Here is a 14124-nt window from a genome sequence, read left to right as displayed (position 1 = left end):
CATCACCTTCACCTTCCCCTCACTCTGACCGACGCCATTGCCTATGTGCGTGTCAGCACGTATGTGGGCGGAGCCTAACATAGGCATGGCGTCCCTCTAAGCCAATCGGCAAGGAGCGGGCGTCTCACCAGCCCCGTTTCCGACTCGGCACGATCCCCATTAGGCACGCAGCCAAAGGCGAGGAGGTGGGCTGAGCCTCTGTCGCTTCGGCTCGAAGCTCCAGCCAATGAGCGGAGGGCGAGGACTACACGTGCACCCTCGTCCAATCGGGAGGCTGCCATGAGTCGCGTGTGGACCCCTCGTCCAATCGGGAGGCGAGTGGTCGAAAAGAGAAGGGTCTCCCTCGAACGACAAGAAATAGACGGGACGGCGCGGTGTCGGGAGTGTCTGGTCTGCTCGAGCGCGGAACGCATATCTCGAGCGCGTGTTCTGGTTCCCTTGGCATCTCGTCGCTGGCTTGTGTATCGCCGCGTGCTGGAGCCTGGCGCTGCCTCCGTACCCGGTGTTTGCAGCGGCACCGAGTTGCGGGTTCAAGTCCCGCCGAATTGGTTCGGCCAAATCACACAAGATGGACAGGTCCATGTCCTTCTGGGTATCTGTGTGTGTGTCCGTCTGTGGGCCCGTCTGTAAGTAGGAACTGTTAAGTGCTTTTTGCCTTGTACATTATTTGCATTTCTTTAGTCTGTTTAACTCTGCTCTTATGTGTTCCTTCCCCACCCATTGTAAATGAATATCCATGTGTTAAATGTATCAGCTCGTTTTTGTGTTTTCTTCATTGGTTTAACGCTGTGCATGTTGGGAGAATTAAAAAAGGCCGTTGTTGCCGTAGTGGTATGCATTTGGGACCGACGGAAGCTCGGTGACCATCCGCTCGGGTCACGCACGGGTTGAGCACGCATACGGCTCGTCCCGTACGAGTGCCGTCGAAGGTGTGAATACTCGGTAGTTCGCCACGTGGGTCAAGGTATTTTGAAGTTTGGCAAATACCCCTGTACCACGTGGTGGAATTATTGACGATTCACGATCGGGTAAGGGACCCGTACCCTCGGAGTTTTCCGAAAGGTACGATCTAGATTCCAGGTGTTCGGTAGAGTCGACCCTACTGCTCCACCTTGCGGTTGTGCTCGCAGCCGATACCCGGCCCGCAACACTATGTCCTTCTGTGCGATTTGTTCATGCTCCGTCATCCGGCGAGAGTCGTTCGTGCTCGGTCGTCCGGCGTGAGTCGTTTGTGCTCGGTCGTCCGGCGTGAGTCGTTTGTGCTCGGTCGTCCGGCGTGAGTCGTCCGGCGCGAGTCGGTTGTCTGGCGCGAGTCGTTCGTGCTCCGTCATCCGGCACGAGTCGTTCGTGCTCTGTCGTCCGGCGCGAGTTGTTCGTGCTCTGTCGTCCGGCGCGAGTCGTTTCTTGCTCCATCGTCCGGCGCGATTTGTTCGTGCTCCGTCGTCCCGCACGAGTTGTTCCCTCACAGCAGCCAAAACTATTGCTGCAAAGTGTGTATCAAATGACATTGGAGATTAGGATCTAGTGAAGAAGAAGTCAGGAAAGTTTCATTCATTGGAGGTGTAATTCAAAATTTTTGATTGGTTTGATGTAGATGAGTGAAGCATTGATATTCTGGTAACACTGAGATTCGTTGTTGTCAGAGCGCTTTTACAGATTTTATCACGATTGTCACGAATGGTTTTCACTGTAGGATTGCAAAGTCCTATCTCTCTTTGATAGATAGGAGAGATAGGAGAGAGAGAGAGAGATAGAGAGAGAGATAGGACTTTGCAATCCTACAGTGAAAACCATTCGTGACAATCGTGATAAAATCTGTAAAAGCGCTCTGACAACAACGAATCTCAGTGTTACCAGAACTGCAAGATCTCCACCTGATGTTATTGAGAAAACAGAGAAGATGCTGACCACATGGATAGAGCATCAGAACCAACAGAACATGTCCTTGTCTGGAATGTTCATTCAATAGAAGGTGAGGAGTTTGTATGGCAATCTAACCAAAGATACCAATAATCCAGTGCCTTTTGCTGCCAGTCATGGGTGGTTCGGGCGCTTCAAGTCACCATTCGTTCCACAATCTCAAGTTGACTGGGGAAGCTGCTGCTGTAGATTTATGCTACTGCCGAACAATGTCCAGCTGTGTTGAAAGCAGTGATTGCGGATGGAGGTGACACACCAAGTCAGGTGTTTAACCTCGATGAAACTGGACTTTATTGGAAACACATTCTCAGCTGCACTTTCATCTCCATAGTCTCCATCTCCATCAACTCTGATCTGAGGCAGTTATTGAGTTCAGAGGTTTCATGGAGGCTGCAGTCAGCGAAGCAAGGCAACCAACAGATTGTGGACATGGCCCTGCAAGTGGGATTTCAGGAGGTCGACGAAGATGATGTTGAGGATTTGCTTCTCTCAGACAGGGAGGAGCTGAGCAATGAAGATCTTTGGGCTCTGGAGGAGAGGCGCATCAGAGAGGAATCGGAATCGAGTCCTGAGGAGTTTCTGCCTGTTAAAACCCTCACGACGAAGGTCACGACTAAAGGCTTCAAATTGGTCGATGAAGCCATGGCTGCACATGATCCTGACTGCATGAGAAGTTCCAATGTGCTGAGAGATGGAGAATGTCCTGAAATGTTACAAGGAGGTCAACAAACATAAAATGAATGCAGCCACTCAAGTCTCCATTATGAAGTTCTTCAAAAAATTCCCAAGCGAGTTGGCCTCCATTTCATCTTCTGAGCCTTCCACCTCAACTGTACAACCTGCCACAAGCAACATGTGCTGTATCCATCCCCAATCATGGTAACACTTATTAAAAAGCAATTCATTTTAATATTGTTGTTGTTTGTTTTATTACCTCTGCCACCAAAGGTGAAGGAGGTTATGTTTTCACCCATTTCTGTCTCTTTGTTTGTTGCTTACGAAATCTAAAGATTTCGTAAGTATATTGATGACTTCCATTTCTGTTTGTTTGTTTGTTAGTTTGTTATCTTGCCAAAACGAAGTTTTTGCAAGATATGTTTGTCAGCTTGTATGTTTTTTTTTTTTGTTTTTTTTGTTTGTTTGTTTGTTTGTTTGTCTGTAATCATGTATAAAAAATTCTGCAGAGCACAGTTATCATTGGAAATATTTGTAACTTCGCATATCAGAGGCCTTTAGAGGTCCCTTTCAGTGCACAAAATTTTGAAGGTCAAAGGTCAAGGTCACTGTCGCAAATCAGGGGAGTCGACGAAACCCTTATTTTTTGAGTAATTTTTATCAGATCGTCTTCAAACTTCATGGGAATATAGTTCATGGTCTGGCGCTCAGCTGATTATTTTTTGGTGGCGATTGGCCTTGACCTTCATGGTTAGCGCCTCAGGTCAAACATATTTGACCCCAAGGTCAAATTTTCAAGTTTTAGGAACCATATTGTGTGGTACCTCAAATTGAACACCACGGTGAGTGCTTTCTAGATATGTCAAGCTTGAGACATTATGACATCATTTGGTGACGTTATGAGGCAAAAGCATATTTTCATGGTTACTCTGTAGAACGATTCTCATCGGAATCTCTCGTAGGCAGATATTCCTCAAGGAGTCGCTCCTGGTGGATAGCAGCTCTGTTCACCTCAGTGTGACCTTAAAGAAGTCACATGTGGTCACCTTTTGGCAAGATACGGGTCACCCTGCGGGTGACATTGGTTTATTTTCTTGTTTATTTGTTTGTTTGTTTGTTTGTTTGTTTGTTTGTTTGTGTGTAGGCACGATATTATTACACCACGTGATTCAGGAGGGTGATGGCTAGTGCTGATTAGATTTTGGTCAAAATCGGTTAACGGTCAAGGTCACAGTGAGGTCAAACATTCGATTTTTGATGGTTTGGTACAGAATCATCGTAGAAACTTCTGGTTTGCGTCGCTACCTTCTCCAGAGACAGCTTTTATTAGACAAAGTCAGAGGTCAAGTTGACGATTTCGTAAGTACCAGTCTATGACTGCTTGTTTGTTTGTTACTTGAAAAATCGAAGATTTTTCAAATATATTGGTTAGTCGATTTTGTTATTCTGTCTGTCTGTCTGTCACCTGCAGGTCACAATTTTAAACCAATCTTCACAAAACTTCACCACATGATAGAGTTTGTCATAAGGAAGAAGCCTCTTGTTTTTGAGGTCAAAAGGTCAACACAGGCCAAAGATCAACAATTTTGTCCAATTTCTAAAATCCTCAATTTTCATCCGACTGACTTTAAATTTGAAGAGGATTTATATTTTATGTCACTGAATTCAACCGCCAATTATTTTTTAGGTCAACATCGTCCCAAGGTCAACAACTAGGGTGGTATTTCTAAAATCCTTAATTTTCATCTGATTGACTTGAAATTTGAAGAAGATGTAACAGTATATATATTTCAGTTCACTAAATTCAACCACCAATTATTTTGGAAGTCCACATCGGCCAAAAAGTCAACATTGGCTGAATTTCTAAAATTGTCAATTTCCATTTGATTCATTTAAAATTTTGAAGAGGATTTGCATATTTGGTCATTGAATTCAACCACCAATTATTTTTGAGGTCAAATTTGTTTTATGGATTTTGCAAGTATCGTGCTCTGCACGACGTCTTCTTCTTGTTTGTCTGTTTGTCTGCAGGATATCTCAAAAAGTTTTGGATGGATCCGGATGAAATTTTGTGGACATGTTGGGTGTGTGACGAGGCCGAACTGATTAGATTTTGGTGAAGATCCGGATCCGACTACGATAATTTTTTAAGTGATTCTTCACCATTGATAGATTGGGCCAAAATCTATATATAGTATGATATCTCAAAAAGTTGTGCACGGATTCGGACAAAACTTGGTGGACATGTTGGGTGTGTGACAAGGAAGAATGGATTCAATTTTGGTGAAGATCTGAATTTGGATCTGGGTACGAGAATTATTTAATTTTAAAAGTGATTCTTCACCATTGAGAGGGCCAAAAACGATATAGTATTGTTCAGCATGATATTTCAAAAATGTGATGGGCTTGATATGTTCTCGTGGATCAGGCATTGCGTGGCAGAGGTATGCTCTCTACCGAGTGCCCTTCTAGTTTATACATTGTTTACTGCTTTTTTGAAGTTTTTATGTAGGTCTGCAACCTTAAAAGGTTGAAATCTCCCCCATTTTGAACATAACCCCCATTTTTGCATGTGAAATATTGCCCCACAACACCTTTTTGGATAATACGCTGTTTCACGGGAACGCATCCCCCGCGTTATACAAGGGTCACCTGTGTTGAAAATGTTTTTGTTTTTTTTCAAGTAGACTGCTCTCAAAGTCTCTAAGAAGTTGTTTCTGTTATTGTGCACAGTGCCTGGTGGATGGGAGATGAGGTTTAGCTGCTGTCAAGGGTCTGTGGAAGCTCCTGGATGTCAAATTGCAAAGGCAAGTATAAATTTGTTAGCCATATGGTGCAAATGAAAGAAGAAGTAGAAGGTGACTTCCATTGAACATGAACGTGTTTGAATATACTGGGAAAATAATACAAACTGCAACTTGTGTTGCTCAATTTTGTTGTCAAGGGTGTGCATGTGTGCGTTTTGGTACGTTGGTAGAAATGCAATGAACAAAACGGCTTACTGTTTTTCCCTTCTCTTAATGTACTTTTTTCTGCACGATTTTGTTTTTCAGCATCATGTGTTTGATGGGAGGAAAGATAATCTGGAGGGGTTTGTCCGTACTATCGACAAATTGCAAGAAAATGGAAGAGACTTGGGCATCTATGCAATCGATTGTGAGATGGTATGGAAAAAAAAATACATTTTATTAAATAATTAGCAGGGGCTACCTGGTGCTGCCCAGGGGGAGAGCAGGAGGGGGCGTAAGGTGGAATTCCCAACACTGCCTGGCTGAGTGAACTTTTCCCAGCGGTGGTTTCAGGACGTATTGGACATTGCAAATCAATGGAGTTATTGCCCTCAATGTTATCTTTTGCCTTTCGGCCGGCGGCAGCATTGTCCGACTCCACATCCCAATATACACCTGAAAGTGGCCTCAAAACGGACGCTGAGGCCAACGTGTGATAGATTAAAACTTTGCCCACATTCTGAAGTGCCTATACCCAAAATGTGGAGCCTCTCGGTGTTGCAGCTCGACCATGAAAGAATAAGTCAGGTCGCCAACAACTTGAACCGTGACATGACTTGCAATATACGATTTTTAAAAATTTTGCTTATGATGATTGTTGGGCATGTGTACATGGAAAATTTGACGGGTGCCACTTTGGAATTGTTGGGCAACGTTTTAGAGGCCACATCCATTTTCATAATCTACTTATATAAAACACAGTGTATATTTGTGTATTTATCTGTCCCCCTTCATAAGGACGATTTAAATATGATTTTAAAAGCCAAACTTTTAACACAACTGTGTGTGTTCACTATGGACTATTTTTTCAGGATTAAAAAAAAAATTAAAAATCATTTTTCATAAAAGAGTAATTACATCTCTTCCATTGGAATTGTGGATGGTGACTTATAACCGGGCTTCAAGGGCTGTGTACAGAAACGTTAAAAAAAAAAATAAGTACAAGGCACAGGGAGGTGAAATTTGCTGCATGTAAAATGAGTGTTAATTTACGTCCGTAGGATGTCTCATAAATAAAGAAGATATAAGCACACCTGATGCTTGGCTGAGGCTTCAGACTTTGGCACACTCAGGAGGCTGTACCATCGAAATGAAACGTCCCAGAAGATAAAGAAGATAGGGTAATGTTTGTACATGTAGTGTTTCAAAATCACACGTATTGCTACGAAACATCATATCTTCCATTCTCCTTGAATATTTCGAATAAAATCATTCCAATCCTCATTTTTGACAGGGTTTTATACGAGTTACTACATAATTAGGCTAATTCTACACCTCGTTGTAAACATATAGAGTTGGTATTGAATCAAAGCTAATAACTTTCAGATTGTGAAAATTTCAATCTGGTTTACCCTTCATCATTAATCGACGAACTTGGATCATACAAGGTCACTTTTGTAGGAAAGAAATGTATTACAAGTTTTTCTCCCCCAAAGATTCAGAATCGAATATACCGTATAGATGTATGGTACAATATTAGTTTTCGAAATGGTATTTATATATTTTGTACTGTTAGGCAATTGTTTTAGGCCACTACTCTTCAATTATTGCATAATAATAGTAGATATCACGTTTGGTGTCGCATTCGACTAACTGCCACGAAAATCCTACAATATGAACAGGAAAAAGAGCAATCAGAGATTGCAGGCCCTTGCCAGGACTTCTTTTGTGTGGTGTATTTTGTGTGGTATTTGTGTACTAGTGTGTTACATAATTAATGACATCATTAGAACTGCCACTTTTTATCTGCTGGCAGTGATGACTGGGTAATAAGACGTCCCGCTTTGAGGCAACCCCGTTTGATCGGACACCAAACGCTGACCCATGACGTATTTTTATTGTCCATTAATTGAATTTGGAATGGGATAAAAATAAATTCAAATCAATTGGAAGACCAAATTGGTCCAGTCCTACATTGGAGTAATCAGAAGGAACCCGAACAAGCAAAAAGATGAAGCCATCAGGAGGATCCTGGATAGGATTCACATTTCAACTGCGACCCTCAAACCCATCCAGGCACAGCCAAGTGAGCCTCATTCAAAAGAAAAAATAATAATAATAAAAAAGAAAACCCATATCAAAAAATTTAATAATTCTGGCTGCCAGACCATGCGTCCGTTCAAGTTGAAATGTAAAACACGTATTCCCCATCACTACTGGATCATAAATATGAAGTTTCACATTGATTGATTAAGCGGTTCCAGAGAAAACATTATTTAAGATTTTTCTTCAATCCAATATGGCTGCCAAACCAAGGGACCTATTAATTATTCCTTAACAAATTCGTACACCCATGACTTCGGGTACATTTTTGTGAAGTTTCCTCTCGATCCGTCCAGCCGTTCTGGAGAAGAATTTTTTTTTAATAGGTCTTAGGGTAAATCCAATATGGCTACCGAACCATGTGACCTATGACCTCATATGTGTGAACCTTTTGTTCCTCATGGATAGGCAGTCATATGGGTAAAGTTTCGCCTCGATCTGTTCAGCCACTTCAGAAAAGATTTTTGAAGGGTTTTTTTTTAACAGTATGGCTGCCGAATCATGTGACCGATGACGTCATCAATTTTTTTTGTGGACCATTTTATCTCGAGACCCTCAAAAATTTTCATACTGATCAGATATAGCGTTCTACATTTGCAATTATGACGTCATAACGAAGGCACCTATGAAGTCACCAAAACATCACACTTGTTCTCCATGAGGAGTACTTGCCATGTGCCAAGTTTCAATTTTTTCCTTCCTGCGGTTTCAGAGATAGAGGTCCAAAGTTTTTCCATTTTTCCAACATGGCTGCCACACGTGACCTATGACGTCATAATTATGATGAAAACATTCTGCATGATTAGTCGCACCGATGGTGAAAATTGTCTCGATCCGATAAGCGGTTGTGGAGAAAAACACAAAAGTTCTGTGCGGACAAACAGATAGACAGACGGACAAAACGCAACACCCTCTCTTTTGGCGAGTGTAACTAGACTTACCCTGTGTCCTTGCACGTCATTTAACATTGCTTGGGGTCATCCATTCAAATATTCAATGAGAACACGATCACACTGATATTGGTCTTATGTGTTAAAAGTGTTTCTTCAAAAGAAGTATTAATTAGACATAATTATTTGAGCATAGGAAGTTCATCTCATGTGGTCCAAGTTTTCTCCAGAAGCATTAATGAGACATAATTATTTATGGTGATACGTTGGTTTTGGATTCATAATGGATGCACTTACGACGGCTTTCATTTGTCGAAGTTCCCTGAAAGTCTCAGGCAAAATCTTTTTTTATTAGAGCATCTGGTCAATTTGTCAAGGCAATGAAAGGCAATGAAATGAATGAATGAAAGGCAATTACACTCTTACAAGATCAGATCGCATCTAGATCATTATTTGAAAAATTAACTGGTTTGTTTCAACTGCCAATTGTGCGGTTCATGAATTAAAGGTGCCACGCGTTTACTCATCTTCCACTTCAACATACACAGAAACTCTAAATGCCAAAGATGCTGTGCTTTTGTTAGCGCATTGTCCTCTGTACCACACTTGCCATATGTACTACACGGCAACCTAGCTGATTGACAGCGACATCGGTTGGTTGAGCATGGCAACTCTGACTTGCAAGAACATACAACATTCTTCAGAATCGAAGGAGGAGCAACCATGGTCAGGAGTAGGAATGCTATTCTCAATTTTCCACCTGAACTGGCTGATATCAGCCTTCAGTGGTTCTGTCCGGTCTGCTGCTCTCCAAATCAGAGTTTGGAGTCGAGCACACTTGACGTGGAGAACTGCTGACTTGTCTGTCAGTGGAAGTCTCTTGACCTTAGGTGGTTCCTTTTTCTTACCGAACAGACTGAACCTCAAGTCATTGAGTGAAGATGATGCGATCCCACCATACAAAGATGACAGGAAATGAGTTCCGGCTTCCATCAAGTTGACTCCTCTGGTATTGGGACCTGAAAGTACTTTCAGGTTGAGTTCTGATTTGATAAGTAAGTTGATTTCTGATATCTTTCCTTTAGAAAAAATAGGTACGACACTGTATCGCACCCTGGAAGTGCACAGAGAGCCAGAAGGCCAGAGCATTTGTCTCCCAATTTCGAGACTGTGGCATTGATGTCAAGCATCTGACCGTTGTACTTTTTCAATGGACACCTGCATTGATGATTTTTGGTGCCAAGAGAAGAAAACCAAGAGGATATGGATATCTGTCTGTATCATCGGCTAGAATTTGACAATGGCTCTTCAATGGAAGAAGCTTCAGGATGTAGCTGATTATATTCACATCTGCCACTTCGTGATCAAATGAACATTTTTATCCTATCGAACCTACATAAGAATTCTGCGTCTCAGCATGACACATACACCGAATCAAAGCCTTTTCATCACTTTTAATGATTGTTTGCATCACTTTTCATCATTGCTTCTTTCGCTGGCAGTGTTGTGTCACTCTTCAAAGTATACTTTCGAGGAGAATTTCCCTTTGCCCCTCTTTGTCACTCATGAGATTTGATTGACTGATCATTGTCGCAGTCAAAGATAATGTAGGTACATGCGACGTTGTGAATGAATTCAAGAAACCATCTGCAAAACTTTTTATTGTCGCATTTTTAGGCCACAGTGTGGTAGATTGCTTCATTACCATCTACCAATTCTGCATCCACTGGAGAAAGTGGAGTGGTTACAATCACCGCCAACTTGTTCACAAGGACGGCCATGTTTCCTTTCCACATGTCTCCCCATTCGTCAAACAATGACAAAGGCATGGGACAGAGCTCATAATTAAAGAGTTCACGCAATTCAATGTCTCTCTTCTGGAAGAGCACGAGGAGGCGAGCATACAACTCCATGTTGTCGACATTCGTGTCACCCAATTTGACCTTCATTGCTTCCAATGTGTCACCACTCTCTTCTTTTAATGTCACCACTTTCTTCTTCAAGGTGTTGTGGAAACCACTGGGAAAGTTGGTCATTAATTCTGCAGCCATTTTGCCTCCAATGGCAAGAGAGCTGTCCACATTTACTTCATCTGGTGCAACACATCCATTGATGATATTAGATAGTGGGTCATCTGGTGTTGGAGTGAGAGGGTTGATGTACTTCTTGAGTGCTCAGAAATTTTGCTTCTCTCCACATAATTTAAGTGGCCTGCGAAAAAAAATAAAAAATAAAAAAAAAAACACGGCAACATTCTCTTAAAGGCATACATATGCAGCAGTCATTCCCCCTCTCGTTCTGCTCAGATGTAGAGTTGGATGATCACGACAGGTATGAGCAAACAATCAACACAGAGTTGACCCGTTTGTGACTATCGAGCTTTCTCGAGCTGTTCTTGAACAGCATCTACAGTTGTCATTTGACAGAGAAATGGGTTGAAAGAGTGCTGTGACTAACAGCCTTAAGGCGCTGTCACACCTTGACGATTTAGCCAGCAATGCCAACGTATAAAAATGTATGTAAAACGTTGGCGTACGCTGAAATTTTGATGTTTTTTTTTAAGTTTTGGCGTATTCATAACAAGTTGGACGTATGCATAACATATCAGTAACGGGCACAGAATGTTTCGTTGTCTTATAGATAACTTATACCAACGAATGCTTAGCCTGTTGTCGGCGTTCAAAACCGATGCCCAATGATAGTCTAACTTAGGCATAGCGCGCTGCACGTATCGCCGATGAACTCGTGGCGTAGCCTGTTAAAACCTGCCGCACGCCGATTTAAATCATAACCGCCTGAAAATTGAAAGTGTCAACCACGCAGTCACACCTTGAGGATTTAGCCAGCGTATGCCGACCAATGAAAAATTTGCCGAACCAAGCTGGCACACGTCGAATACGGTATGGGTAAGTTGTGTATACGTTAAGAGCACGCTGAAAAACGATGAAGTGCGCTGTCATATTTCGTGGTACGTCTCGTACGTCGTGAAATTTCAAGCATGCTGAAAATTTTACGACGTACTCACCGTATGGCTCACACATTCCGCTACGCTGGGAATAAATTGTCGGCACGTTATGCGATCGTTGACACATGTCGACACAAGTTCCTTGTAAGTTACTCATAAGTCGAAACGCGTTGAGGTAATGTTTAGCATACCCGAAACTTATTTTCTCCGTCAAGGCACATTTTCTTTCTTTCTCCTTGGCTCCGTGAAGGCACGTGACGAAATTTCTGAAGTTGTTGTTGTTGTTTTTTTGTTTGTTTGTTTTTTGTTTTTTTAGTCCATCACGAATTTTAAAATATATTCGGACATTTGCTTTTAAGTTTCGACGTCGACGTGACAATATCCTCAAACAGAAAATATTCACAGAGGAGGAACTAAGAATAAGACATGAGGAAACTGAAGAGGCAATCAGACGTGACGTAATGGCACGTGACGAAATATCGGAAGTTGTTGTTGTTTTTTTAAACGCTGCCAATACGCCATTATACGGTAGCTGTAAAGTAGAAACACGTTCAGTAAGTTCTGTGGTCGTCCGGAAGACATCAATCAAATACGTCTACATACGTCAATATGCGTTGGAGGTACGCTACACATAGGTTCAAAGCACGTTCCTTATAGGTTGGAAATAAGTTTCGGGTATGCTAATCATTACCTCGACGTGTTTTGACTTATGAGTAACTTAAAAGTAACGTGCCTCGACGTGTGTCAACGATCGCATAACGTGCCTCGACGTGTGTGCAACGATCATGTAACGTGCCTACAACACGTTACTCATAGGTTATAAATAAGTTTCGGGTACGCTAATCATTACCTCGACATGTTTCGACTTATGAGTAACTTACAAGTAACGTGTGTCGACATGTGTCAACGATCGCATAACGTGCCTACAACTTATGGCCAGCGTAGTGGAACGTGTGAGTCATATGCTGGCATACGTCGTAAAATTTCAAGCATGATAAAATTTGAGGACAACCGCAAAGTACAACGATGAAAGCCCAGTGTACTACGACGTATGGCAGTGTTTTTCAGCGTGCTCTTAACGTATACAAAACTTACCCATAACGTATTCGACGTGTGTCAGCGTTTTAGACAAATTTTTCATAAGTCGGCATACGCTGGCTAAATCGTCAAGGTGTGACAGCGCCTTTACACATATACACTACCAGTCAGAAGTTTTAGAACACCGCCATTTTTCCAGTTTTTACTGAAATTTAAGCAGTGTAATGTTTCAAAGTACTCTGAAATTAAAGCATAGAACAAATAAACAATTGCAGATAAAAAAGAAATCATGGAATCGTTTTGTTCAACAAAATTTATTCTAAATTTTTGACTCATCAAAGTGGCCACCTTTTACAGCTATAACAGCCGAACATACTCATGGCATTCTTTCCACAAAGGAAAACAAATATTGTTCGGAAAGTTCTTCCCAACACTGTTGCAGAAGTTCCCACAAATGTGTTGCACTTGTAGATTTCTTTGCTTTCACCCTTCTGTCCAGTTCATCCCAAACCAGCTCAATGGGGTTTAAGTCTGGAGACTGTGCTGGCCATTCCATGATTTGAAGCCTATTGTCTTGTTCTTTTCTTCTAAGGTAGATCTGACATAGCCTGGAGGTATGTTTTGGGTCATTATCTTACTGAAGGATGAACCCCTGACCAACTGGGCGTAGACCACATGGGATTGCATGGTGCTGGAAAATGCTGTGGTAGCCCTTTTGGTCCAGGGTGCCAGTCACTGTGTGCAAGTTAGGGTTATATATATATATATATATATATATATATATATATATATATATATATATATATATATATATATATATATATATATATATATATATATATATATATATATATATATATATATATATAGTGGCCCGAAAGTTACTTTACCCCGATACATTTCTTGCACTTCCCTCCATCCCTTCCCCTCTGCCCTCGCCTCCTCACCCGCTTTGGTATGTGGAAACACTGACTCAGAAGAGTGATGGAGCACATACAAATACAATGACAAATTAATTATTGCAAGTACTGTACAATAAAACCTGTATATTAATAGAGTTCGAGAACAATTCTTCACTGGGAAGGGGTAAAGTGACTTTCAGTCCACCCTGTATATGTATATATATATATATATATATATATATATATATATATATATATATATATATATATATATATATATATATATATATATATATATATATATATATATATATATATACACACACACACACACACACACACACACACACACATACAGGGCGCTGCAAAAGTAGGTATACAGTAAGGATTATACTAGTATTATAATAGTGGTGCTAGGATTCATTCAATACTTGATAATAATACTTGAACATTTGAGGGATTAATATGTTTATTATTGGTATGTTATGATTGATATGCTTGTATAATCAATAAAATACTGTAATGGAAATGGCCCTTACCAGGCTACTAAATATAGGATTAGCTCAGATGTTCCATTAAATACATGTTTAGCTTGGTTGTTCGGTAAAATGGACGTTACATGTGTGTTGGGAGGTGTAGGATGCATGTTATTGTCGTACAGTGGTGGTGTGCCGAGGGCTTCT

The 14124-nt window shown here is 41.3% G+C and overlaps 1 protein-coding gene across 6 annotated transcripts in view; it reads left to right on the top strand.

Moving 5' to 3' along the window:
* REXO1 (RNA exonuclease 1 homolog) overlaps positions 1 to 14124 on the top strand; it is a 123797-nt gene that overhangs the window by 58295 nt on the left and 51378 nt on the right. For all 6 annotated transcript variants that reach the window (XM_085885602.1, XM_085885603.1, XM_085885599.1 and 3 more), the window contains exons 11-12: positions 5329 to 5402; positions 5649 to 5759. In XM_085885602.1, the coding sequence (XP_085741728.1) occupies positions 5329 to 5402; positions 5649 to 5759 (185 nt within the window). The remainder of the gene's footprint in view (positions 1 to 5328; positions 5403 to 5648; positions 5760 to 14124) is intronic.

The sequence above is a fragment of the Eptatretus burgeri genome, chromosome 6 (assembly GCF_056783735.1).
Source record: "Eptatretus burgeri isolate ZD-2024b chromosome 6, Ebu_testis_v1, whole genome shotgun sequence".
NCBI lineage: Eukaryota > Metazoa > Chordata > Myxini > Myxiniformes > Myxinidae > Eptatretus > Eptatretus burgeri.
Note: the sequence above shows the minus strand (reverse complement) of the source record. Positions and strands in the feature narration are given on the sequence as shown.